This window comes from Pezoporus wallicus, unplaced genomic scaffold (assembly GCF_028554395.1).
Source record: "Pezoporus wallicus isolate ANWC-B61680 ecotype Strahan unplaced genomic scaffold, APGP_CSIRO_Pwel_v1 contig_4309, whole genome shotgun sequence".
Taxonomy (NCBI): Eukaryota; Metazoa; Chordata; class Aves; order Psittaciformes; family Psittacidae; genus Pezoporus; species Pezoporus wallicus.
In genome coordinates, this window is record NW_026638191.1 from 1,128,901 (window position 1) to 1,156,321 (window position 27,421).

General features: G+C 39.2%; 1 protein-coding gene across 3 annotated transcripts; it reads right to left on the reverse strand.

The window, feature by feature from the left end:
- Positions 1–1,988: 1,988 nt before the first annotated feature.
- FBXO38 (F-box protein 38) lies at positions 1,989–26,351 on the reverse strand. Of its 3 annotated transcripts, XM_057409820.1 has the most exons (22): positions 26,245–26,351; positions 23,433–23,574; positions 22,445–22,578; positions 21,200–21,363; positions 20,639–20,804; positions 20,172–20,309; positions 19,770–19,907; positions 19,265–19,358; positions 18,714–18,844; positions 18,234–18,404; positions 17,846–17,988; positions 16,756–16,978; positions 15,972–16,091; positions 14,694–14,873; positions 12,169–12,888; positions 8,959–9,059; positions 7,894–7,996; positions 6,664–6,830; positions 4,925–5,070; positions 4,157–4,260; positions 3,820–3,933; positions 1,989–2,631 (listed from the first exon to the last, which is right to left on the reverse strand). In XM_057409820.1, exons 2-22 carry the CDS (start codon positions 23,558–23,560, stop codon positions 2,453–2,455), a joined length of 3,564 nt encoding a protein of 1,187 aa, XP_057265803.1. In that variant the 5' UTR covers positions 23,561–23,574; positions 26,245–26,351; the 3' UTR covers positions 1,989–2,452. The 3 variants fall into 3 exon arrangements, with proteins under 3 accessions (XP_057265803.1, XP_057265806.1, XP_057265807.1); XM_057409823.1 differs by lacking the exons at positions 23,433–23,574; positions 26,245–26,351 and having other exon boundaries at positions 21,200–21,287; positions 22,445–22,574; XM_057409824.1 differs by lacking the exons at positions 20,639–20,804; positions 23,433–23,574; positions 26,245–26,351 and having other exon boundaries at positions 21,200–21,287; positions 22,445–22,580.
- Between the last annotated feature and the right edge of the window lie 1,070 nt (positions 26,352–27,421).

Here is a 27,421-nt window from a genome sequence, read left to right on the forward strand (position 1 = left end):
CACACCCCTCATCAGCAAACCTGGCTGCTGCAGAGCCATCTTCACTGCAAACACATCCCCCAGAGCAGAGACTCAAGGATCCACAGAAGAAATCAGACACCAAAATGACAGCCGTAACATCTTGTCCTTCAGGAAACAAACCAGAGCATCTCCAGCCCTCACAACCAGGAGCTGGCAGTGTCCTGCGTGCATGGCTCAGACCACTACTGAAACCAGAGACTGGCACACAAATTCCAGTCTGTACAGCAGCTCCTGCTGATACAAACTATACCTGTTCATATATGAATAATAATTATTTATTCATTTAACTAACAAAGGTTGAGCAGGAAAGTAATTCTTTTCATCTGCTTTACTCCTTCTTCAATTCCAGATACTGGACTTAGTGAAGAGAACAGCTCCCCTAGCCAGACCACGGATAAAATCAGTCAGTCAGAGCTCTCATGAGACAGACACAATGAATTTAGTTGCTACATTACTACTGTGTGCAAAATGGGTGTAATGTTTAAGAAGTTAAAACTATTGCAAGATTCAGTTGCTTACAGAAAGAAATATTGAATATAAATATGTACGTTATTTGTATAAATACTTCTCCAAAAGGCTAAAGTTAGAGATGCCAGATGGAGATCTGGTGCAACATGCTAGAAAAGCAGTAACATTTTCCTGTACATGCTGTGTTAAACAGCAAACACGGCTGAATCAATGAGTCAGATTACTTGAAACACTTCTAAAAAGGGTCACAGTTATGTTTTGTCTGAATATTACTGAATATATTATCTGTGGTTAAATATGTTACGACTAAACCATTAACTTTGATCCTGCATTAAAGCAAATTTCTCAGCATTTACATCATTATCTGGTATTTAGCACTCCACCTCCAGTTAGAGAGAACACATGCAAGAGAAATGCTAGTGTAGCAAATCTCTTGCTGCTTCCATTAAGCACCATTCTTTTCCTTTAATATACTTCCATTTCCACATTACGTCAGGATTTTCTACAGAGGGACATATGCGGTGTTGAACAGTTTTGCCTCTTCAACAGAAAGAAGCATCATAGAAATCCCCAGTAGTCATATTTATACCAAAGTTCAAAACCTGAAATCCTTAACAACGATGTGTAAAATCACATCATGGTGTAAACTAATCTGCTCTACAGGTTTCACCACAGTAAATTAGTAAACTGTCACTTGTCAGGCTGCAAACTCAGCAACTTTAAGAAAGCATGAATGCTGTATCAGGCCATAGATGATGGTAGGGCACGTGAGAAGGTGCATTTCTGCAGGCACAACTGTTGTACGCACACAGTGTTTCACAGCACAGCAAGTTAGCCTTTAAGAGGTCTCCCACCCTCACATGGCACATTACCAATAGCACACAAGCCACCCAGTTTAATACTAACTATATGTGCATTTTTATACCTGTAGAGTGGACTTGCAGCAAATTCTGGTCATATACAGAAACCATCTACAGATGCTGTGGGAACCAGAGGCACTTCCTATATACAGTAAAAACTAGTCAGGGGCAAAAAGCAGCAGCTATTTACTGACTGTATGGAAAAATCTGCATTCATGAGCGTGCATGAATCAGCTCAAAAGTTCACTGGTTGAGTCAGATGGCTCCTGTACTGACGCAGCTATAACTGAGCAATTACATGTCCCTTTTCCTGCCTCTTAAGGGAAAATGGGGCTTTCAGCCAGTTAGTGTGTGTAGATTTATGGTAAAGAGAGTGGAACCAACAATTAGCAACTTATTTTTCACATTACAGCATCAAATACAATATTAAAACAAAACCTAACGGAATAAAATGCTTTAGGAACATACCTTCTGTTCCCAAGGTACTAAATGTGGGGCTTTTTCTTTACCCCAAAATGTTTTTAATGAGCTGTAGAAATTACCACAGATCAACTTCACTTTTTTTTTTTCCTGATTTTGGCTTTCTTTGCAACAGCTGTAGAATCTTTCCCTTTGAAAAATGCACACAAGACACAAAGATTATGCTCAACAGGTTTACTCAGACTGAACTCTCAAATGCTCAAGAAAAAGGCACAGATTAAAAGAGACTCTGATGATTCTTTTGAACACAGCAAATGGGACTGTGTTTGTAAGAAAACAAAAAATACTCTTGTGAATTGTATGGGCTGAAAAATTCAAATATTCTTCCCTGTTTCTAATTATTGGCCTTCATTAAAATGAAATTTAAATTAAATTGTATAAACATATGAAATAAAGTCTCGGTATTAGGAAGTTTCTGTTTCTTCTATGTACAAATCTTAGTATACAATTTTTACTTTTCATTATACATTTACTACATACTCTTTTCCAAACTGTGTGAGAGCAACTGCAAAATACGTGTTTCATGAAAATGCTTTGCATTTGGAAGGAATCCACCTGCTTTCTTGGCCAGCAGTGCCAATCAGAATTTTGAGACATGATGACAGAGTAAGGAGAGGATCCACTCAAATGTAATCATCCTCTACTGGTTCACCATTGACATCACAGTAATGGATGAAGATGGCCACCACACGCTGGAATACACCTTTTTTCATCTGGCGCAGCTCTGAGATCTCTTCTCCTATTGTTTCCATGCAGATGTCTGCAGACAGCTGTCCTTTCCTTCGGGGTGCATAAATTGTAGCTGTGGAAGGCACATAAGAATAAGAACTAGAATATCTCCTGTAACAAAATTCATAAGCAAGTCTGTTTTGCATTAAATGAGATGAGTCTTGGAAAACAAAGCAAAGAGGAAAATCTTCCATTGAGCAACTACATTTAAGAAGTATTATTCAAGCAGAAAAGGAATTCTGCATCCCCCATATTTAAACTTTTTGATAGCTCCAATACTGATCTAATGTACACAAAGTCCATATGCCTGCGAGTGAAGGAAACCCCAGTGGGTAACAAAGCCTTCCCTCTGAAATAAGTCCAATGTACTTTCAGGTTTTCAGTGATCACTTCAATGTTTTATAAACAAGAAGAATTAAGATAAAGCAACAGTCTTTTTTTTCTTATGGCTTTAGCATCATATTTAAACTATTTATTCTTTTAAATCAAACACAGATCCATTTTTTTATAACTCAGACCACATACTGAGTCTATGAATCAGTTTCAAATAAAGTCTATGTTTCAGGTAAGTTTCAAATTAAGTCTATGAATCAGTTCCAAATTAAATAAAAACAAGACAAAGAAACAAAAAACACAAACAAAAGAACAGAGAAACATATAGCCAAAAAAAGACTTCTTCCTCACTCTCTTGAGCTTCATTCCCTTGAACTGGAGCTAAAAACAGGAGCCAAAACTATGTCAATTAAAAATACCTCTAATGAAGGAGTTTCCAAGATTTTCCTAACTAAAGTCGTGGAAGAACATATTTTTCCCTGCTATCAAGCAAGGTTCTTCATTGAGTCCTAGGAACTGCCCACTATAATATAGTAAGACAAGCTCCAAAATAGAAAGAAAGTGTATCTATCCTAAACCCATATCATTTCTGTTGCCAGAGCTCTTCCCTCATTTCTCACGAGCTTCTGAATCCCAGTTCTCTTTGCTGGACTCTCTTCAGCCCGTCATAACAACCTTTCCCAAAGTAAAGCCAGAGGCTGTAGTCCAGCTAACCTTTAATGCCAGAAAACTCCACAGGACTACACATCACATTAGCCTCGTGTGTGTTTTAAATGCACACATTCTTCTGGATTTGACAAACCCATCACATTTTCAGGCTAAGCACCAGATAGGTCATAAGAATTAGAAAACTGAAAAACAAAAGAATACATTAGGACCAAGCAACATGTTAAAGTTCTTTGAACGCATCCAAAAAAAGACTACTCACTTCTCTCATCATCCTCAAAGTCATATCTAGCATAGCTGTTCGGCTCTGCTGTTCTCAGTGATCTTAACCATGGGAAATCAGTAATCATGGAGTAAGGGGCACCATCCACAACGCCTAGAAGACAGGATGAGGATACGAAGAGGACAACGTCACTCCTGCAGCATCAGAGCTCTTCACAAAGTAAACTTCACTAATTTTCATAAATTGGTGACTGTAATGAAGGAAAAGCACTTCCTCACTTCAATTCCCCAAAAGGTCCTCCACTTTCTTCATAATAGTTATTATTCATGTTAGCAAGAAACTGATCATCAGCTTCCAGGTCTCTATAAACACTCACCTTCTAGAGTGTAAATATCTCGTCCCCAAGGGTACTTAGTGTATTTCTTCAGGTCTTCATCAGTTCGTGTAGCTTCAGGGAAGAACTCATATTTAATAAGCTCTCTGGAGAGGAAGAAGAGATTACAGACAGTAGGGATAGGAAATGTGAAGGCAGGAGGGAAAGAAACCAAATGAGAAATCCTGTTACACAACCTTTCCTTTAATGAGCCTGAATCCACAAAAACACTCCTCTAAGACCCTTACACAAACTCTGTATGCAATCCCTTCGCTTTTGGGAGTAAGCATAGAGAGTATGTAAGGTTTACACGAGAATTAAGCTACCTTTTAGGCATAGCTTTCTACCTGTAAGGAACAATCCAACACAGCTGCAACTAAACAATCATCTTCCCCAGAAACGAACCTTCCTTCTTGGAGTAAATCAGTTTTTCCTCTTTTTTTTAATAAAAGAAACTTGTTTTCACGTTTGAAGATACCCTTCAGCCATCCTGACTAGTTCAATGTTTAACTGCATCACTGCTGGATTGAACCAAATCAGAGAATTCGACGGTATTTTTGCATGGTTAGGTTTATTTAAGATGTACCTAATACAAAACGTGAACTGGCACTGAAATTCTACAATGCACCATCTAGAATTCAACAACAAACTGGGTTTTTATTTGGCTAACAAAATACAGCCAAGTCTACTGCTTGACTGAAGCTGGAGTTGCTGAATCTGATTCAGCATTGAGTGCCTCTTTTGTAAAGTTACTGAAGGGCAGCTACTCACTGGTTGATATTTGCTATTGTGTCCATCCAGCTCCGAATGCGCACCTTATTGCGTACATTAGGTGGGTTACTGAATTCATGAATTATGCAGATGTGGTATGGGTAAGGGCCACTAAATATCTTGTGCTCCAGAGTCAGCGTGTCAACCTGTGAAGGGCAGCAAACAGACTCGTAACAAAGAGAAACAAAAAAGATGTGATTTTAAAGTCAAGAGCAGACATCTATCAAACCCCCCAACTTCTGAGGGAACATGTCCAATGAAAGGAATTTTAACAGCACACACAACTAAATACATGACTAAGCAGAGTAAAACTTTCTGAGAGCAGCTTTGCCAATGAATCTTCAAGTAGTTGAATTTGATGGGAAATGTCTATTTTCTGATGCACTTTTCAACTCCAGTATGTAAGTAAACTTTTATAAAACTCCGTATTTTTGTTGCAGCCCCCAACACAAGAGGGACATGGACATGCTCAAGTGAGTCCAGAGGATGCCACAGAGATGCTCCAAGGGCTGGAGCACCTCTGCTCTGGAGACAGGCTGAGAGAGCTGGGCTGGTTGAGCTGCAGAAGAGAAGGCTCTGGGGAGATTTTAGAGCAGCTTCCAGTGCCTAAATGGGCCAACAAGAAGGCTAGGGAGGGGCTTTTGACAAGGACCTGTATGGAGAGGACAAGGGAGGATGGACTTAAGCTGACTAAGGGGAGATTTTGATTAGATACTAGGAATTTCTTCCCTGTGAGGGTGGTGAGGCTGCCCAGAGAAGCTGCGGCTACCCCATCCCTAGAAGTGTTCAAGTCCAGGCTGGACAGGGCTTTGAGCAATCTGGTCTAGTGGAAGGTGTCCCTACTTGGGGCAGGGGGTTGGAACCAGATGAGCCTTAAGGTCCCTTCCAACCCAAACAAGTTTGGGATTCTATAATAATGGTCTAAACTACATTCACTTTCTTAGAATTTGTTTCTGGCATTTCTAAGAGCTAAAGCAAGAGGTTTAGTTTCAAAGAAAAGCTGATTTTATATCAAATCATCCCTCCCTCACTGGTCAGGTAAACCAAGCCAGAAGAATTTCTCAGCATGAGGGAAGCAGCATCAGAGTATAATACAGAATGCTCTGGCTGAAGTGATAAAGTAAAAAAACCCCAACATTCCAGATCTTAAGTTAAACTCTCTTAATTACTTGTCAAATGACCTCAACAACTCACTAGGAGTCAGTGTTTACATCTCCTACACAGTCTAGGGGAGGAAAGGGTGGCTCCCAATAACACAACTGTCTTTGCAACACTGTTTAGCATCAGAAGAGGATGCGGCTTGCAGCAAAGCAGTATTCAAAACAGTAATTGCTGTTACTAAATCTAACAGGACATAGTTAAAGATTCCAAATACCTATGTCGTGCTTCTGCTTACAAATAACTTCAAGCTGACTTAGCACATCTAGGTTCTTATAGTTACTTTTAGTTATTCAGTTTGGAATGAATTCAATGCATCACAGTTTTTTACAGTATCTTCTAATGCAAACGAATATTGGAAAGAGTAGCATTAAGTCTTAACATTCAGTATCATCCAGGTACCGCATTCTGCAATAAAAGCCTTGATAGGCTAAAGTTTTAATAAACAAGTTTCTCAGAGTTCTGTTATTGTAACATTTACATTTTGTGGGTTATTGAAAAACACATGAAGCCAAAAGTGGTAAAAGAATACAGGCAGAACTTCAGGTCTGTTCACGATTAAATGAAAGCTGGCTGTGTACCTGCTGCATTGGACGAAGATAAATGATCCGGTTTCTTTCTGGTGGCATCCTGAGAATCTGATCTAGTACCTGATCCATGTTTAACTTCTTGCACTGGGCATAGTCAAACCGATTGACAACTGGTGCATTTTCTACTTTTAAGTGTTTCAATACACGGCACCGGGTAGCTATAAATCGACAAACAAAATTATTAAAAGAAATGAACCTTAGGAGCCAACTGGTTTGAAGGCGAACAAGTAATGTAACTAACAGACAGTTCCTGAAGTAGTTTGGCTAGCTGGCAACTTCAGTGTATTGAAGAAACAGATTAGCTGTCCATTTCTTCCACATTATGATTAAACTTTTTATTTGTGAACTTGCAAGAAAAGTCCTTTTAGAAGGCTGTGTCAAATTTAATCTAACAATGACCTTTTCCAGACTTTAGCTCAATTCACAAAGGCCCCTGAAACGCTCTGTGGCTTGCCACAATCTAAAACCACAGACTTCAAAAATCAGACCAAATAGAGAGTATTGTGAAGCCACAGAACATAAAATCAAGCTATTTCCTTTCTATCAATGCTGCTCATGTAATAAAAACTCAATTCAAAATTAATGTGTGTTCTGAGAAGCTCTTTATTCTCAGAAGTTTCTGAGAAGTGTGTTCTTTATTCTGGAATAAAGAAATGATTTCTTCATTCCCTGCTATGCAGAGATACCTCATTTCAGAAGAAAAAATATTATTTAATGTAGATGTTGCAGAAAACAATAAATGATCCAATGCTGCAATACAGGACTAGTCACACACACACCCTGGCATGTGAATCTAGTACAGCCTAAGTGCCATAATTGAAAACAGATTTTTATCATGTCAAGGAGGAAAGTATCATCATGTCAGCTAAAAAAAAAATAAATAAATCCATGGAAGTAGGAAGAAATGAGATTAAAGGCAAGGTATCAAGTTCATTTAATCAACTTCCAATTATTCAATTATCACTCTTCAATAAACATCCCATCTTCCTGTCACAAATTCATTTGTTGATTTTCAGATGTTAATCTTTATTAAACTTGTTACAACTTACAGGGAAAGAGGCAACCAAACTGAGAAGCAGTAATATTTGGCATTATAAGCATCAGTCTGACACATAGCAAAGCAACTGATGAATATAAAATAAGCAGTGGACTGACTTTAATTCTTGCAGAAATTTCTAATAATGCCGGATGGAGGAGGGATGCATGACATTAATTACATACCATGTATGAACATCATTTTAGGGCAGTCTTTCAGTACCAAATCTGTTATGCCACAATTGGTCAAGGTGATTCCAACAAGGTTTTTGGATTTCAAAGTCAGAACCTGGTGAAAAGAAATAAAATAATAATTAAAAAAAAAATCTATGTCAGGGTGAAAATAAAAGGAAAACTAACATACTGCCAGCTGGAAAAGGCTATTAACAGGATTCTAATCAAGCACAAGAACACCCAACCCACAAACCACCCCACAACGCTGCTCTCTCAAAATCACATATTTGAAGAAAAACCACATATCCCAAAATATCTTTTATTCTAACTACAAAAGCTGTAATGCATCCTAGTAACCAGAAAAGCATTATGGGACACATTTCACAAAAGCTATCTTCTATCAGTGAGGTTAAGTTCTTCACTGGACAAAGACAAGAATACAAACACAGGCAGGTTCCTCTACAGCACAGCTCAGAAGAGAAATAAAATTTGATGTTCAGAGTCACCCTCTGAAGCAATCTCATGCTCTGCCAGAATATAAGCCTTGGGTATACAGTGAAGCCAGACCTTGCAATTTTTTCTTCCATGACTGATCTTCACTCCAGAAGAGTTAACTCATGTCACTTATATAATAAGAGAACCTCCAGTCTGCAGAGTAACAGCTGAGTTGCTATGTCCAGAGGTAATTACATATCCTATGGTTCCTTTAACAGCAGTAGCCTGTGCTGTCATTTCAAAAACAAATGCCAGAGAATACATTTTTTTCCCCTGCTCATCAAGAACACTGTGGGAAGGCAGGACTTCTTGCAACACTATAGCCAGGAGCATCTGACCAAACTTCAAGTTTAGCTTTAACATATACCTTGTTCTTCTTGGGCCAGTCACTGTATTGCTGCACGTCACTGTATTGCTGCACCTCACAGAGAAATTTCCTGTGTGTGGTTAGGACCAAAGAGAGCAGCAACATCATTTATAACCCATCTGGCTCTACACAGAAGACAAGCTTGCATAATTACATCACTGTTCATTGGCATCCCCAGCTAATAAACCTGTAGCAAGTAAAGAAAAAGACCTTACTTGAACATGATCATCTTCAATAACCGGGTCACTTGTACTTGTGGACTTGTCAGCTGTCCTTTTCCGCTTTGTGGTTTGCCGCGGCTTTGGCTTAGCCACCTCTGGGAACAGAAAAGCAGAAAAATCTTTCCTTTGTATACATTTCAGGATAACAACAGAGGCACTCCCTAGCTGCAAATGTCCAATAACAAAACCTGTTTCTTACATAAGGAGCCAAAATACCTGAGTATGGAAAATAACTCTCTTCCTTGCTCAAAAAACACTTCCACGTTTGTTGCTCTAAATCATTCATACTAAATAATTTGGGCACAGGGGGTGGGCTCCTTACAGATGAAAACACAGGAATGCTGAACCTATAAGCTCAACATCGCAGACAGATGTGGAGCCAAGAAAAGAAGATGAACTGTTAGGTTACACTTGGCTCTCTTCAGCAAAGAGAATATCCTTGATAAATATAAGAACTGAAATATCTTTAAATTACATTTTAAAGTAATGTTCTAAATATTATAAATAATCTCAAACTACTTAAAAGCCTGCTCTTTATGACCATCACTAAGTTCTTCCCAATATTGCAAAGGATGCCCAGGTATAAAATTCTTTGATGATCCTGAACTGCTTCTTGCTCCATTTCATGCACCAGTGACATCAAGTTCCACCTTGATTTAAAAGATGAAGCTTTGAAAAGAAATTATGACAGATGACCACCCTTACTTCCTATAGAGAAAAAACTGCCCTAGAATTGATTTTCTGTGATTAACATCACAGAAATACATTCCTGATTTTATTAAATCTTGATTTTACTAAATTCTTGATTTTACTAAATCTTGATTTTACTAAATCAAGAACATATTTTATTAAAATTAATCTTCTTTTGACTTTTTTGTTAAAATACATGGCATGTTCAAAGATCCACAATCAAGATATAAGTGCAAAATATTAGAGACTATATATGAACTACTCCATGCTATACTACCATTAACATTTAAAAAAAATACCTCTTTTCCTAAGATCATCAAATTCCACCAATACATGCAAACTATTAATTAACTTGTGGCATTCATTGAGCCCATGAGCTCCAGAATTCAGGCTATTGCTTTAGGGAATCCACAGGTTAAAAGATATAATACCAAAGTACTCAACTTGTGGCACCCATGAATCGTCCACAGGGAATTTTTCTGACAGTTCCTAGAGTATCTACATAGTGAAATACTTCCTTAACTTTCCAATTTTGTGTTGAATTGCTCAAGGTGCAGCCTAAGGTAAAGAAATCTTCACAGAAAAGTTTACCACATTATACTTTTTATAATGTGAAAAGCTTGCTTCCCTACAAAAAACAAACAATCAAGTTAAAAAACCCCACATTTTTTACAAGAGAAAGAGTGGCTCACATTTTTACTAAAGTAATAATCAAAATGACACACTTCAGTCATCTTTCAGTCAGTCTGGGGTGATAATGCTTTTAAAATTTAACTCTCTTTAATATTTGACTTATTCCACTGTTTCATATGAGTAAATAAGAAGGAAAAAAAAATACTCCTATCAAACATAGGTTTGTTACAGGAGCTGAAAAGCACAATGCTGTTTATGCTACAATAATAGAAAATGCTCGTATTCAAGGTGCATTTTTAAACAATTTATGTGAGAAACATTTCCAACTCTGTAACAGAGCACTTTCAGGTTATACTGTAATGAGTTTATGTACTATGCTTGTGAAGAAAAGCACTGCAACAGCCAGGTAGAAGAAGCCTCACTGCCCTATGTATTAAACACAGATTTAAAAGATAAAAATGACAAATCAAGTCTCATATTCTGCCTCAAGCATCAGCTAGTACCTGGTGCTTTGAAGAGGAAAATAAGTGCGCAAGACATACACATAATTGTATGGAGCTGGGAAAACAGTTGGCTTGTATAGGCTAAATATAGAAAATACTGACAAATTTTTCTCCACGAGCAGAACAGATCTTTTTCCTGACTAATAACTGAAACATGAAAACAGAGATACTTTCAGAAAGATACCCTAATTTAATACTTAGATCTGACTGACTTCACTTCATGTTTTGGCAATGGATGATCATAGAGAGGAAATATTATTTTGATTTTTGTACACTAATTACTAGTCAAAAATGGAGCAAGGTAGAAAACAAACATTTTAAATCTAATAGTAGGATCAGTTCCTCAGTCTGAGATGCATCTTGCTACAGAACAATATGCTAGGTGATTTAGATTTCACTAACACCTGGAAATATTAAGATAAACTGGAATAATACTAGGACGTACTGGGTTTGAATCATTCCATCTCAACAGAGATATGAACTTCCTATCAATCTTTTTTACCTCTAGTGCACACAGTTCTCCAACTAGCATATTTCACTTTTCTGTTTCATTTTACTTGCCAGATATTTTCAGGGAAAAATCCTGGATATATGAGGAAATTATAAAGCAGGCTATGCAAGACTAAGATGATTATTTTGGAAAGTATGTGTGGAAGAAACAGCAAGTTCTTCTCTCACATCTATTCTTTTCTCCCAACATTTCTGGCTTCATTTCAGCCCTTCAGGATTTTGGTTTTATTTTCTCATTTTCTTCGGTTTACATGATGTGAAGCATAAACCTATTTAATAAAAAGACAATCTTCAACAAGTTTGATCATAATGCCTTATACACTTGGAAGCAGAAGCCAATGTGCAGCTGCACAAGCTTAGCTCAATTATAATCATGGCCTTCTTCAATGGCTGATAAAGTATCAGTTATAAACTTTTGCCTTTTTGCTAACATCTGAGCGTACCTGCTGTCTTCTTCCTTTAAAAGGGAGAATTTTAATGAGGGAGACAGTCTTATGTTTCAATGAATAACAGCCTTCACAGGAAGAGAGAAGCTGTCAAAAGAAGTTGCATTTGGTTTCCAAACGAGCAAATCAAACACTGTTTAGCATGTATGGATAACACACACACAGATACTTCCATGGGGAAAAAAGTCACTGGCACTCTGTTATTTTACAGCGATCTGTTATTTCACCTAGCTATGGCAGTGGCCAGTCATTTCTGTTCTATCAACATTCCAACCCTTTAACAAACCACTTAGTTTAAAATTATAAATGAATAAACTTCATGTTAAACTTCAGTATTATCTGTGGCTGATGCAGCTGTTCAATACTGTCTTATGCCAGCACAGTAGTGTACACAGAAATTAATACATACATATAGGTCATACCTGACTCCGACACCAGAGGGACATGGGACAGCCTGCTTCTAGCTCTTGTTAGTGGTCGGCGAGGGTACTCTTCTTTATACTCCATCTCACAGCTCCTTTGCTGTGAGCCTGTGCTCTCCCCCTCAGCAGCAGTCTCACAGGCACTCCCACTAGTCCTCTCATCACTTGTCTCTCCCAGAGGCCTGCAGTTTGGCAGAGTCCTAAGTGCAAAATCTGATCCAGTGCTGTTTGGCCCATTCCTGCAAATCCCACTTGTGGATGGGCATTCCCCATCGCAACACCTTCTAGTCCTCTGTTGTGCATCCCGTGGCTTGTAGCAGGTACACCTGGAACAAACATAGTTCTCCTCAGTCTCTCTGTCGCTGGATTCTTCACTTTTACAAGGTGAGCAGGCACACTGCCGGGATTCATCTCCAGTTGCGGGACTGGTGTCAGCAGAGTGGCTACTAGCTGTCTGTGCAGAGTCAGGGCTAGGAGAAACAGCACTGCAGGAGCTGGATGCTACCGTTGATCCTGTAGCATTACTGCAAACTGGGTGAGAATCTTTGCTTTTGTTCCTTTCAGGCATGTCACTTGCTGCTTTCATGTCTGCTTTAATCTGCTCACTTGTTACTTGACAACCTTTTTCACAGCTGCTCTCCTCAGTATGTAACTGCTTTGTCTGGCCCACTTGGCTGGCACTACATCTCTTCCGCAGGGGTGTCTTGCCTTTACCACTCACTGTAAGGGTTAAGCAAGAGAGAGCAATGAGACAACCTAAACCACAGCTGAAATAAATGCTGAATGTTACTCTGTTATACACTACTTAAAACAGAAGGCTGCCTAGAGGCCAGTGACAAATCTTATCACACCATGCTGCTATCTATTCACATGTTATGGGAAGTAATAGTATCCCTACACAGTTGCTGGATATCTGTAGTATCTTTTAGCTATTTTTGCAGTGATGTGCTAGGGTGTTTGTCAGTAAATGAGATGTATGTTTGCCAGAGTGACTAATATTTTCCACAAAGCAGCTAACTGGTTAAGAAAAGGCTAAAGCACAAAAATATGAAGAACATGCTGCTTATAGGCTTCCGTTTTCTTAAATATGAGGAATAAATCTGAGGAATTAAACATAGTTAGGCCTAAAGTTTATGCTTTCAGTAACAATCCTTAGCTCCCCCTCCTGGGTATGGAAAGTGGTGCCAATAGGTAACAGTGGTCTCAGTTTACAGATGAATAAAAAACCCATAGTGAACAGTGTACAAATCACAACTGGAACTTAACGTCTGCTGTCTTAATCCTCTCAGCTAATTACACTAAACCAAGCCTGAAAAAGACTTTATTGGCACTACAAATATTTATGCAAATCGTCTCCAATAACAGGTTATTTCAACCCTTAAACCAAAACTGACATCTATGCTATATGCACAGCACTCTACAGATTTCAAGGTGAAAACTACCACTCTTGTTGAAATGCACTAAAATGACAGGGGGACTGATGTGTAGGGAGATTGCTAGTTACAATAGGAAGATACTTGATACATTATAGCTTTGATATATCCTAGGCTTTGCAAAACTTAAGCCAGATCAGTATATTTCTCAGTCCTACACAATACAGGATATCTATGTTAACTGCTTAGCTAATTAAATGTTCATTAAGGCTTAATAGTATATGTACTTCATCTGTCAACTACTTATAGATCACAGTTCAGCCTCCTCCTATCTTGCATACGTACAAAACTACTTTATTTAGAATACAAACTACAAGAAATAGCATGTCATCTCTGTTGCTGGAAAGGGCATATGTCATATCGCACCGGACCCAGGACTCAGACTTAATGTCACAGATGTGCAGCTTATAGCAAACACTCAAAAGACAGGAAATGTCTTTTTCTGTGTCTCTTTATAGTTGTCATACTACCATGAAGTTCTAGGCCTCTGAATGAGTCATAATAATATATATATTACTATTACTAGTAATAATGTATACAAGCACTGTAATAGTCAGGGCTGTTAAGAAGTGACGGCTACAGTACTGAACATCAGCTCAAGAATCCTAACTAACCCTCAAAGCTTCCATCAAAGCAAAGTTGATCTTAAAGTTTCCCCTTCAGGGAAACTTCCCCCAGGGCTACCACAAACCAAAAGTCAGCTTACAACTCTCAAGCATTTGCTCCAGTGGTCGCATTTTGTTTCAACAGCAGTGCTTTGACAGATGAATCGGACAACACAGCTGCAAATTTGGCTTCACAGATAAGATAAATTCTGTGCACTTGGAAATCCAAAAGAGAAGCTGCAGGTTTCTGCATGCAAATCACTGCAGCACCACCATTTTTGTGTTTCTGTATAGCAAGTATGTGATTGGAGCTGAGATATGTGTCCTTACACCTTCGTTCTAGATTTGTAACAGGAAGAAAAGAGTAGGGGGCAAATAAACAAGCACGCCTGTGACAAAGCTAGAAATAAAAAAGAACAAGATGGAAAAATAGACGCTTAAGAATAAATATTGCTTAACGGTGCCCAGGAACCCATCTGTTCCACACCTGAAGTTTCTCTAGTTTCCACTTGATCTCTGCTTTTCTCTTCTCCATCAGAGTAATTCTGTGCAATGCTGTTAGAGATGCAAGCTCTTGAATTCCCTATGTTTTCTTCCTCATCCTCACTGTCTGAATCATGGACTGTAATAGGTGCTGCTTTTACAACAGGCTGAATGCCACTTGGTCCTGAAAACAGTAGAAAAATGCCAACAGTTCATGTAAAAATAAGCCAAGCTGGATAAAGGGCTGAAGAACTTTTCAGAAGTGTTTGAAAAAATGACAAAAGATTAAAGTGATTGAATCTAGACACCCATCCTGTAGCTCCCTCATTAAAATCCAAAGATAAGAGCAAAACACTACATTTCAGCATTAAAGTGTTCTAGTTTGGAAGAGTGTCACAATGTAAGACAAACCAGTGGTTTTCTGTAATGTTTCTCTGCTTGAACAGTTTAAAGGTTCTTCCACAATAGCATGAGTAACAGCACAACCACGTATTACAAGCAGTCCCTGAAACCTCCACCACAAAGGCAGAAATGTCGGTCAGAACATCTGCAATTATCCTTCTAAATCCCACGACGAGCAGTGGGAAGAAAAAGCATGAACTATCAAGCTTCAGTATAAATGAGCTTTTTTAGTTACCTCTCTTGGCTACTAAACAAAGGCATTAGCCCATCACTATGATGTATCTGTCTGTGAATAACACCAGAAATGAAGTTACATAACCTTTTCAGGAGTTACTGTGACAAAGAGAACAGATCCAGCTTATGCATGTGTCACTTCATGTTGTTGGCTAATTACTAGAAAATTACGCTGTCCAGCAAATAGTGACTATAAAAGGAATCAAGACTTCCCTATGTCATTAATGTGTGTCACTAATGCAAATTAATTAACACTGGAACAAGTTGTTCTGGCTCAGAGGGAAAAAAAAAAAAGGCAAAAAAGAATCCACATGCTGCAGTGAAATAAGTCAGGCCATTAACACCAACACAGGAACATGATGAGCTCATTCAGCCCTTCTGAGTTTTCTATTCTACTGGGCACAAAATAACACTTTGAAGAACAAGATATTTTACTCTATATGTAAAAGAAAACTGAAGAATGTAAAACAGGCTTTAGAACAGAGCAGATTTCTTCATAGCAGTAAGCTGTGTTAGCAGCATTACTGCAAACACACCAGACAACCCAGCTAAAGAAAACCAACCAAAACCAGACTTATGCTGAAAAGTTTAACCCTTCTCAAGAAGAGGATTCCAAAAGGTAGTTTTTTTCCAAACTCAGAGTTACCTGCTTGCTCTTCATCAATCTCCATAGGAACAACAGCCTGACTGTGAATTGGGAGCTCACTCGGGCCTGGACCAGCAGCCATCCCTTCTTCCTGTGCCACCTCCTCCATCTCATTCAGTGCTGAAAAGATTCAAGTGAGGTCAAGAAAAGGAAACAGAAGGAACAGAGCTCATAAGCATAGGAGGAATTCAACCAGTACCCACAGAGAGTCACAGAATCAAGAAGTAAGAAACAGCTGCCTTGACTGCTTCAGAGACTCTCTAGGTTGCACAGCCTCTCATAAGATTTGTTTTGTATCTCTCTAGCCAAGGTCCAATCCTCATTTTTGGGGTTTACTTTGCCCAAATTTTCAACTCCTCATCAGAAGTCTTGTTCTACTGCAGTAAGTTGTATAACCTGGATAACTTCTGCCTTTGCTGAGGAAGTTTAAAAACATACCATCTGACACTGTGATGTACTCCCAGCTCTCACCAGAGGAGCCTAGAAAACACTCCACACTCCCACAGATGAGTATCACATTGAACTCTACATTGCTAATATTTGTACTGACACATATCATTGAATTGTAATGTGTCCATAACAACTATTAGATACGGTACAAAACCAGCTTTTAACTCACAGGTATCAGATGTGCAGACAGCCCTCAGAAAAAGGTTAGTTACATACTAGGAACTGAAAATGCCACAAGCTTTCAATGTATATTCCTGTCTTCTCTAGGACCCTAACTTAAGTGGCAATGCAAATAAAATCACTTCCTACAGAGGATCCAGAGATCAGAAATTACCCTCAGCTGCAATCTGCTGCTCTTCCACTTGACCATCTTGCCGCAGTTCGTTCTCCTCATTCTGATCATTTGGGTGTTGGTGATTGTTGTGGTGGATGTTTGGATTATTGTTATTCTGGTGGTTGTTGTTGTTGTCATTGTCATTGTTAGAGTTTTGATTGCTGACGAGGGCAGATGAGACACCAATTCCTGTGCCTGCACTTAGGCCCACACGAGCACAACCCTGAAAGCAAACAGGAACTATTAAGACTTGAAAACACAGACACATTATTCTCAGCAAGATATCCTAATGCCCACAGAAAAAGCATTTTGTCATTAGTATCCAGGATAGCAGAATAATATGCACGTGAAGAACAGGGAAACTGTCCCTAATCCTTCCTTATGCTCTTCACTGCAGAGGCCTATTTTAAGTTGGGCAACCCAGAAAACTTACACTATGTTAAGCTCCTAATAAAAGGGAACTCCACAAAGCATATAATCTTACTTTATTAAATGGTATTTCATTTGCTATGAAATCATATTACATCAATACAAATAGCAGATTACATAGTCTTCCCAGAACACAGTAGCCTCGAGATAGAATTAATGATCAAAGAAAGCAGGTTTTTATGTCAGCAGTTTTCATTATGTTACAACAGCTGATATAGAGATTTGTCTTACGGTGTGGGAGAGGGGACAACATGAAGAAATAAAATTCCTAAGCCCTGAAAGGACTCCAAAAGGAGAACAGTACCCCAAATTCACCACTACAAAATCTTAAAAACCTCTTAGCATTGTAAACAAATCCCAAAGTGTGAAAAAAAAATCATAAAAAAAGCAGCAGCAAAATGAAGTAGCAGCAGAGACCTCAACAGAAACACAGAATCAATGCCAGTCTTATTTCCTGGTCACAGGAAATGCCACTGCTCCCATCTGTAGAAGCAGCATCATTCTACCTAACATATCATGACAACAGCAACTGCAAACCAAAGTAGTTTATTTACCAAGCTATTTAGTTAATGACAACTTTTAACAGAATGCATAACAACTGGAACTCACCATATTTCCAGTGAGCTGGCAACAATAAAAGCAAAACCATTCCCTGACTCACCTTAGGAGGTTCACGGAACATCTGGTCCAGAGAAATAAATTCTAAGCTTGGTAATAACTCAATGAACTGACTAAAAGAATCCAGCTTTATCGCATGGCATCGCACCAGGGTGAGGTCAACCAGTCGGGTCCACCTTGAATGATCTGCAGAAGAGAAGAAATGCATTTCCTGAAGGATTCCTATCTCAAGTTTTCACTATACCCTTTTTAGGGTAGACATCTTTTGTATCGCCATTCTGAATGTTATCAGCATCACTATGGTTTCAAACCAAGCATGATCTACTGCATTTACTAAGACACAGAACACGCAGTACTATGAGCAGAATAATCCTGTTTAAGTGTCACAGCAATTCATATAATATCTCCAAAATTTTAAAGGTGTGCAATACCTGTGATCCAATTATTTGGGTTATGTAGATGTGGGCAGTTGTAAATGACCAGATACTTGATGCAAGAAAAAACTTCATTTACAGCCTTCATACCAATATCTGTAATAATCCCCGGATTTTCAACCACATCTGCCAAGCCATACTTCACTAAGTCTCCATTGGTCATTTTACCTATGGAAAAGATAGTAGCAAACAGCAGTGAATTTCAGAAACTTATAGCATGACTTTCTAACTCCCTATTTAGTCCAATTTTGCAAAATGGATCAGGTTATTACTTCAATAGTTCAATAAAGCTGAGCCTTTCCCCACTTGATTTCAGGAAGTGAAGAAAAACATATTCTGAGGCTGTATGAGATCAGCAGCCTCAACATGGATACTTTAATGTTCTTTTCAATCACTCATAGAAAATGACTGAAAACACACCCACTTATTTAATCCTTACATTTGCCAAATAATTTATATGCATTAAAAAATACATACACTGTAGTAAAAACTCATCTACATATCCTAAATGAAGAGTTTCAAACTGTGGAAATTCCAGTTCAGCCATCTTCAAAGCAGAAAAAACACCGTCTTTGGTCAAGGAAGGCTGGATCCGCACTTCATGCAACCTGAATGCAATTAAGAATTGCTCCTATTAAAAGGGATGCCAAAACACAATTGCTATAGAAACCACTCATAATAATTGCCCTCTCATAATAAAATGAAAACATTCTTTCAACGATGGCGGAATTAAGAGAATATTTGTTCTATCTCTGTGGCAGTATTTGTCAGCTACAGAGCAATATTGTGAGAATAGCAGCCTTGCGCTTTTCAGGTATCAATCTAAAGCAGCAGATTATGACACAGAGAGATTCTGAAACAGACATAACTCCAGTTATTTTAACCAAGGAACATGTTATGTAAAGTGTAAATGCGTATTCTTTTAATTTTTGAAGGTGGTTCTCCTGCTTCATGTTCTTGAACTTCGTTACTAAGATACTTATTTTGAAAAAGGAGAAGGGGGAAAAGAAAGATCTGACGGCCCATACCTTCGTGCAGCAGTTATGATGAGGTAGCCAAGATCCACTTCAAGTGCATTCTTGCAAGCTCCCAGAACTATAGTGTGCAAATTCCTAAAACCACCTGACAAATGAAAACAACCCAAAACATTCTTTCACTTCAGTCACAGATCAAACTTTAAGCCTTATACATTTCCACCACTGTTAACAAGTGAATTAACATAATGCATCTTTTTTTTGGAAATCGACAGAAACACCTTTGCATCCAACTCCCTTCCCATCCTGCTAGTTTGATTCACCAACACATGCAGCTGGAAGCTCATAAATAAAGGGTTAACTGCACTTAAAAGATCAAAATGATACTCAATACAGAGATATATTTAGCACCATAACCATAGTTCCAAACTTGATACTTTTAAAATAATGATCAGGAAATGATATGCTACAGACAAAAAAGCTAAGCTTCACATACCTCCAGTATTTGCTAATATTTTTACTCATTTGTTGGAAGCATGAGGGATAGGAAGTTTCATACCTGATCTCCAGCTATCTTCTACCACATGCTGGATAAGTCCTCCAAGAAATGGAACACGAACCAGCTCTAAATGCTCCAGATTTCGAGCAGATGCCAGGCCTGTCACTAGAGGAACATACTTCAGAGAATTTGTGGGTCCTACATAGAATAAACCAGTGTATCATATTAGAGAATTAAAAAATGTCCACATATATCCATCTAGGTCAGGAGGTCAACAGAACTACACAGCACCAAATAACATACAGGAAAGGTACACATTTCTACCCAACACCATGAACGTAACTGACTGTTTTCAGAATCTTGCATTCTAGCATTTCCATTTACAGTTGGGTCCTACACACTTTAACAGAATTACATCTCCTACATGTTAAAACATCCCCTCCATGTGTGAATCCCTCTTACCAGCACAGTTCCTCATGACAAAAGCACGTAAGCTGATACAAAGGAAATCTTTAAAAGGCTGTGGTTTAGTGAGCCTCACCCACTTCAAATAAAGGTGCCTCAGCATTGGGATACAAGGAATCTCAGGGACATTCACCCCTGTAAATAAACATAAACAAAACAAACAATTCAAACAAGCTTTAAACTAGGAACTCCAGGATCAATTTCTCTGGATTTACATTATGGCTTTCAAAAGGAAGCCTGTGGCTTATGAGAAAAGCTGTAAACATTTGAAACACCTCAGTCTGTCAACACAGCTTTTCTAAATTTTGCCCTGTGGATCTGTTATCATGTATATAGCAACTAATACTTTTAAAATGCCATGTGCCAAATTCCATCTCTTAAAAAAGAATTACAATCTGGCAGAGTTTCAAAGCCGCTAAATCCCCCTGTGTTGAAGCCAACTACTTCACCATTACCACACTCACCTACTAAGTGCAAAGTCTGAATTTTAGCTCCTATAGGAATTTTCAGCTTGTTCTCAGGAGGAATTGGAAAAGCACCATTACGATTACGAAACTTCCCTAAAATGTGAACTTGTGGCATGTATGTCCAAATAGCTTCCACCAGCTCTAAATGAGAGGTCTCAACACCCTGGATAAAAGGAAGCAAAGCAAATGCTCTAACACCAGTTCAAGAAAACAACATCCTCTTAACCATGTAAACATCTCAATAACATACCATACCTAATGCAGTGTGTTATTTCACTTTGAATTTGCAGCAAGTCTTGTCTTTTTAAAAGCAGAGGAATCAGTTTTATTTCTGCACTTAACAGCACCTGTGATTCCCACTGGTACAACTGAAAATAGTACTCGCTTGCAAATATGGTCACAATTAATTGCTACTCTGCACAGCCTGATCTGAATACAAAGCCCAGGTTTGAACACAAAGCCCTGTAAGCAATGAGTCCCTGTCACATTTCTTCTGCTCTGTTAACATGCCTCACCTCAACTGCTGAAGGAGGTTCTCTCTCAAGTCTAACCACTCACCAGCAGATTTGGACAGGCCTGCAAAGCCTCTAAAACTCCAGGAATGCTGAAAGCTTCATGGCCACGGACTCTGCGTCTTTCAAGATACCTGGGATGAAGACCATAAAGTTGTTCAATGTCTGGCATCTTCTTCAGCAGCGTTAGGAAACTGGAATCAGTGAAACCTAAGATGACAACAACAGATTTGGCATTTGTGTGACAGCAGACACCTAGCTGTAAAGGGAAAGCCAAATACACTGTTCTCTTTACATGGTAGTATAAATTGTACAATGTTGAAAGATACTCTTCTGGCTTGAGCTTTGCAGGCTTGCTATATGTTTCCTTCACTGGAGTTACATGGCTGCAGGGTTAACTATACTTTCTCCCTTCTCAGATGAAGCACCTCTGCAGATTGTCAGGCTTTTGTCTCTGTCTTTCCTGGTGTGCCATTTATCAACTATATGGCTCAAAAATGCTCAGCTGGCTCATCTATGTGCAGCTCATCATCATTCACCACAGCTCACAGTTCTCAAAGAAACAGCACCGTTTCTTAAAGCAAAGCATTTCATTCTACCATAAACCAACACAAACAGGATTTTAAACTAGTAAGTTACCTTATTTACAGCTATCTTAGGTTAGGTCTAACCACCTACCTGATATCAGCCTTAACAAATCTAACTGTGCAGGTCTGCTGACTTTCAGAATTCACTCATTTCAGCTTTCACCCCCAACGAATCCCAGCAGTGTAGATTAAACCCAACAGAAATCCTAATACCACATAGTTGACCTAGGTTGTCAAATTTATCTATTGATTTGAAGTTGGCTTGAGGTGTCACATCAAAACTTATTTATTCTTACATTGTTAAGTGTTGGCGGATGAGTTGCTCTCTCATTCCATTGTATTTTTTCCTGCCTGCATGCAAACAGCCTCTTCTTGGATTAACCCTTGGATAAACTCCCTTACAATAATCAGACAAACACAGACGGTATTTACAGATTGCTACAGAAAAACCCTGTTTCTGCTACAGCAATATCCAATATATATACACACACACATAAACACACACATGCCCAGAGGAGTTTTCCAAACCACTTACTCAAGGAGGCCACCCAAATCTCATAAAAGTCAAAAGGAATTAAACAGCTAAGTCCTTTTACTGCTCTTGAAAATTCACCCTGCAGACATCATTATAAATGGCAGTACAGCACAGGCGGTTTTGATCAATACCATTTTAATGTTGTATCCTGAGTGAGTGTATTACTCACCAGTGGGCATGTATTCCCACCAACGGCCCGCACATAGATCCACAACCTTCACTACTCGCAGATAAAGAGTGACTGCTTCCTTCAGCTTCCGGGACAGGCATTCCATGCACATGATATCCTGCAAGGGAAGGTACCTTTGGGAGAGGAAAAAATACCCCCCTGATTTATCAAAGATGGATCCTTTTTAATTTTTTCCAAACTAAAGAACATCCCAAGCATGACTATACAAATTCATCTATTTCTAACTTGATAATATTAACTCAGACAGAACTGTCAGACTGAACTTTAATAAAGCATGAAATTTTGCTTAGCAGAATTTCAATTTTTGACATTGAATATAAGTACCTGAGGTACAAGTATAATATTAAAATGGAGAGATGCTTTAGTTCTCTAATAAATACCGGTGACCAAACCTTTTGCCCCAATAGTTTTCTACATGCTTTAATTAAAGGTACTTTAATTTTCTTGTACATACTAGCATGCTCAATTTGCAAACATTTAGAGCTACTGTTTTTAAAGAATCTGTCCGTATGGCATTGTTTTGAATATAGTAAGATAAGTGAACACCTTGGAGGACTGTGCTGTAGGGAAGACTGTATGTTCATTCAAGTTCCCTTCTGCACAGTATAAAGCAGATGAAACAATTTCAAATCTTGCACCTCAACTATGTACTACCTGAGATACATTTCTGCACTGAAATGGATATTTAAGCACTTGTTACCACACACTGGTGAACAGAGTTAAATAATTTATTTCTTCTTTGTTCTATCATCCATAAAAATTAATTTTCTAAGCATCCAAATTAATTCTGGGACTGAAATAAACATTTATCACCCATTTTTATCCAGTTTTTATCCACCAGTTCACTCATGGTACATCTGAACTTTCTGACTACTATGTGATACAAGCATTGATACAGGTAAGAATGGGAAAAAGTAGAAAACAATATAATAATAAACAATAAATTGACATCTGACAAGCCACTCACCTAAAGATGTGACAAAGCACTTCATGAGAGAGTTGGTTCATGTAATCTTTTGGCTCATCAGCTTTGGTAGACTCAGAGCCTTCCCTGTTCACTGAGCATGGCTTCACATTTTTCCGTCGGGGACCCATATTTGCAATGGTTTCTGATGAAAGGAAATATTTACAATGTTACATAAATTCAGTGCTACTGAAAGAGAAAAGAACAGAAAGTAAGAGGAGGAAACACCAGTTAAGTTCTGTTTGCTGAAAAAAACAACAAAACAGCAAAATGTGCCAATAGACAAGACACAGGACAGACAAATTAAATAACAAAAAGAAAAATTCTTCCAGCAAGTCAGTTTTCCTAGCACAAGGTCTCAGACATAAGCTGACAATGATTAGATAAACTAGAGAGTCCTTCTAAGCTAAGGGCAACTGACAGAGGAAAATCACAAGGGGTTTAATCAAAGATCAATTCTTTTATGTGAATAAAATGTCTTCAGAGATACCACCCTGTGATCAAGACAAATCACAGAAAAGCCATGCAGAGACTACAAAGGTTACCAAGCAAATACCAACAAGACATTCTAGTGAAAAAGAAAGCTCAAAGTTTCTGTTTGGCCGAAAAATATATAATTTTCCTTTCATAAAAAATGGGCTTCTACCAATCATTCACAAAAAATAAAATAAAATTCCCTATTAAAGATGCTCAAACCAGCTCTTCTTAGAGGTCCAAACACCAAATAAAATATTTAGGTCACTTAGTTAAAGATCAAAGCCCCAGAAAAACTGAAAGACCTTGCCTCAGCAACAATGTGCAGGATATCCTCTCCTCTTTACTGTGCTCATGTCTACATTGTTCCTGCAGCACACAATATAGGCAAAGAAGGACTGAAATAACAATCGTATGTTTCATATAAAAACATACAAACCAATTACAAGAAGTAAGGAAGAAGTAACTAAATAAATACAAAGTTAATATTAACACTAAAATAACTGAGTTAACACCTCATGCATATGAACAGCAAGAGAAATGGCTTCACTGCTGCTTTTTAGCTAAGGAATGCTTTCGAGTAAGTCAGGTAAAGCATCATTAATGCAGTAAACCTGTTTAGCAGGTTGAATAATAAAATTCAATGGAGAAACAACTTTAAAAAAGACCAATTTTGGAAAACTTAACAGAGATGCTTCTGTTAAGGCATTCACTGTGATGTAAGAATATCACAGTGTTTGCTTCACATTACATGAAAGTGGCAACCGAGAATTAAATCAAAGTACCTCATGAAAATGAAAAAGAAAACATATAGGATTTCTATGCTGGCATAAAATTTGAAATACTGGTAGCCTCACTGTGATCTAATTATTGAAAAACCTGCACTTTTACATATTTGCATATGCATTTTAAATTAACAACTGTATGATGTCATAATTAACTTTATTTTTAAATGGTGATATTAAAAACCTAAATTAGCACCTTCTACCCATGAATAGCATGAAACATGTCTCTGCTCTTCTGAACTGGCTGGGACATCTCCAGGCAAAGCTAAAGACACTGAGAGTGCGGCCCATACACACACTACCCTTCCTACTGGTACACAGTGGAAGGGGTCAGTATGCTCATAATACTGCACTGTAATGTTGTTCAACCTCACGGAGCCAAAAATTGACTTCAAACTACTCATGAGATTGGATTCCGATGAAAACCAGTATTACACAGAGTCCCAGTGAATGTCACCTGACTTAATTTGAACAGAGAGCAGAATACCACGTAAAAAAATCTAGACTGATGCAGACACATTATGGAGGACAATACAGCAGCATCTAAAGAATGGCATTAAAACAACTGTGATAGAAGGTAAGAGAAAGAAAGATATTAACAGACTGACCAGTATATACAGAAAAAGACTGAAAGAATCCTGTAAGACTTCAATGTAACAGGCACAATCTACCCCCTGAGTTTGGACTGTAACTTAGTTTGGCCCCTGCCACGAAGTAACAGGGAAAAAGAATGACCTAGTCTCTTATGAGGCAGCAGTTTCCAGAAAACAGATGCTCCTTTTGATACTATTTTCAGCTAACGTCTGCAGCTTTAGAATCTCATTCTACATTAGGAAGCTGACCCCATTAAAAACCAGCAACAGCAACGAAAAAAAACAAAACCCGAGCTAAAAAACCCCCCCTTCAGGTACTTTCTAAAGCTGACAAAACAGAGTTCTTCTCTCTCACACTCAATTCACAAGTATATGTATGAAACAGCTCAATGGTAAGTAACTACTACACCGACTTTAAAAAGGTTAAAATCTCTCGGGGAGGCCTTCAGAAAGGACCGCTTTAGAGCAAAACGGGGAGAAAACATCTAGAAGCTGCCTGGCAGGCGCCAATTTAAGGGGTGTTTCCTTACAACCTAGAAGAGCAAAAACAACGAGAAAAAGAACAAGTTTATTTTTGCTGGATAAGCGATATAAAAGCAGGTTTCCCCACAGCCGCCTTCGCTGCACCAGCCCAAACGGCGCCGTTCCCTCAGCGGGGAGAGAGGGGGTGAACCATGGGCGGCAGCCACCCCTAACGCGGTGTCTCAGGGCTCCCCTTCTCGCGGCAGCAGCGGGAAGGACAGCAGCTTTCCTCAGGACCTGTCACACCGGAGAACGGCTCCCACCAGCCCCAGGCCGGGCCACACCAAGGCCGCCGTGCTGGACACAGCCCCAGCTGGTGAACGGAGACAGCGGTACCGCTCCCCCGCACTGGGCCCACCCATCGCCAGCGGATAAGGGGCTGTAGCCCCCAGCTCACAGGGAGCCGCCGGCCAGCCCCGCGGCCAGCCCGCGACTCCTTACCTGCGCTCAGCGCCGCCCTGTTATTGTGGCTGCAGGGGGAGGGTTAACCCCGGCAGCCGCTTCCTGCGCACCCGCTTCCGCCAGTGCCGCAGCGCTTCCGGTCCCACTTCCGGTGCCGGCCATGTTGAGGGCAGCGAGGGGAGGGGCTTTGCTGCCGACATATTGAGTGTGGCCTCCCCTTGAGGGCCGCCATGCCGGTGGCGGCCGCAGCCCGGCCAGTGACAGGGTGGGGGGCTCCCGGTCAGACCCCCGAGAGCACCAAGTGCCCGCTGAGGTACAGGGCCATAAACTGGGTCTTTTGAAAGGAACTGAGAATCCTGAGAGATTGGTGATGAGTTCTGTCATGACAACAGCAACCCTACCTGTGTGGCACCTGTGAGGGGCTGTGGATTAAAGCATTTGGACCCTGACGTCACCTTGCACAGACAGGGAGAGACGTGTAATTTATTAAAGTTATACCGTAATGCACAGTTCTGTATGAACTGACATGTGGCAGTGATACATTATCTGCAGAGGCTTTAGCGTGGCCCCAGGAGTCCTGCTAGTTGCCTTTGCCAAAGAGTATTTGCAGCGTTTTGTGGGTCTATATTTAGGCCATCTTTTATTCAGTGCATTTGGATGGATCCCAGCAGAAATCACACTTTACTAAACATCTTGGAGGCACATTTCATAACTTCATGTGAACACCAAGGAATTCTGTAACAAAGCCCATTTATTACTGAGCAGACTATTAGTGGTTTACTGTGAAGGCCAACAGACAGAGAGTAACAGTTACTGGTCTAATGATCACCCCAGAATAACCCACAACACTGCAGTGAAATATGAAGCAACAAAATCAGTTTTCAGATTGACTTTGCAGAATGAGTCACTGAGAAGTTATTAAGAAAACCCACGTGCAGGATGCATTGAGACCATCTCTTTTGAGGGATCATATGGCAAATGCATGCAGTAGCATTCACATTTAGTCTGATGTTACCTCAGCTGGGAAATGGCTTCAGGAAATGCTCCTGTTTAGCTTTTCCTCCTATATGTTAGAGGTAATTCTCATGACTATAAAAACCAAATAACTATCCTGTCCAAGTCTTGTTTCTCTTCATCCCTCAGCTAACTTCTCACATCATCACTGCTACCTATGGCAAAGACAACAGGAGCATATACTAGCTGATACCTCATACAA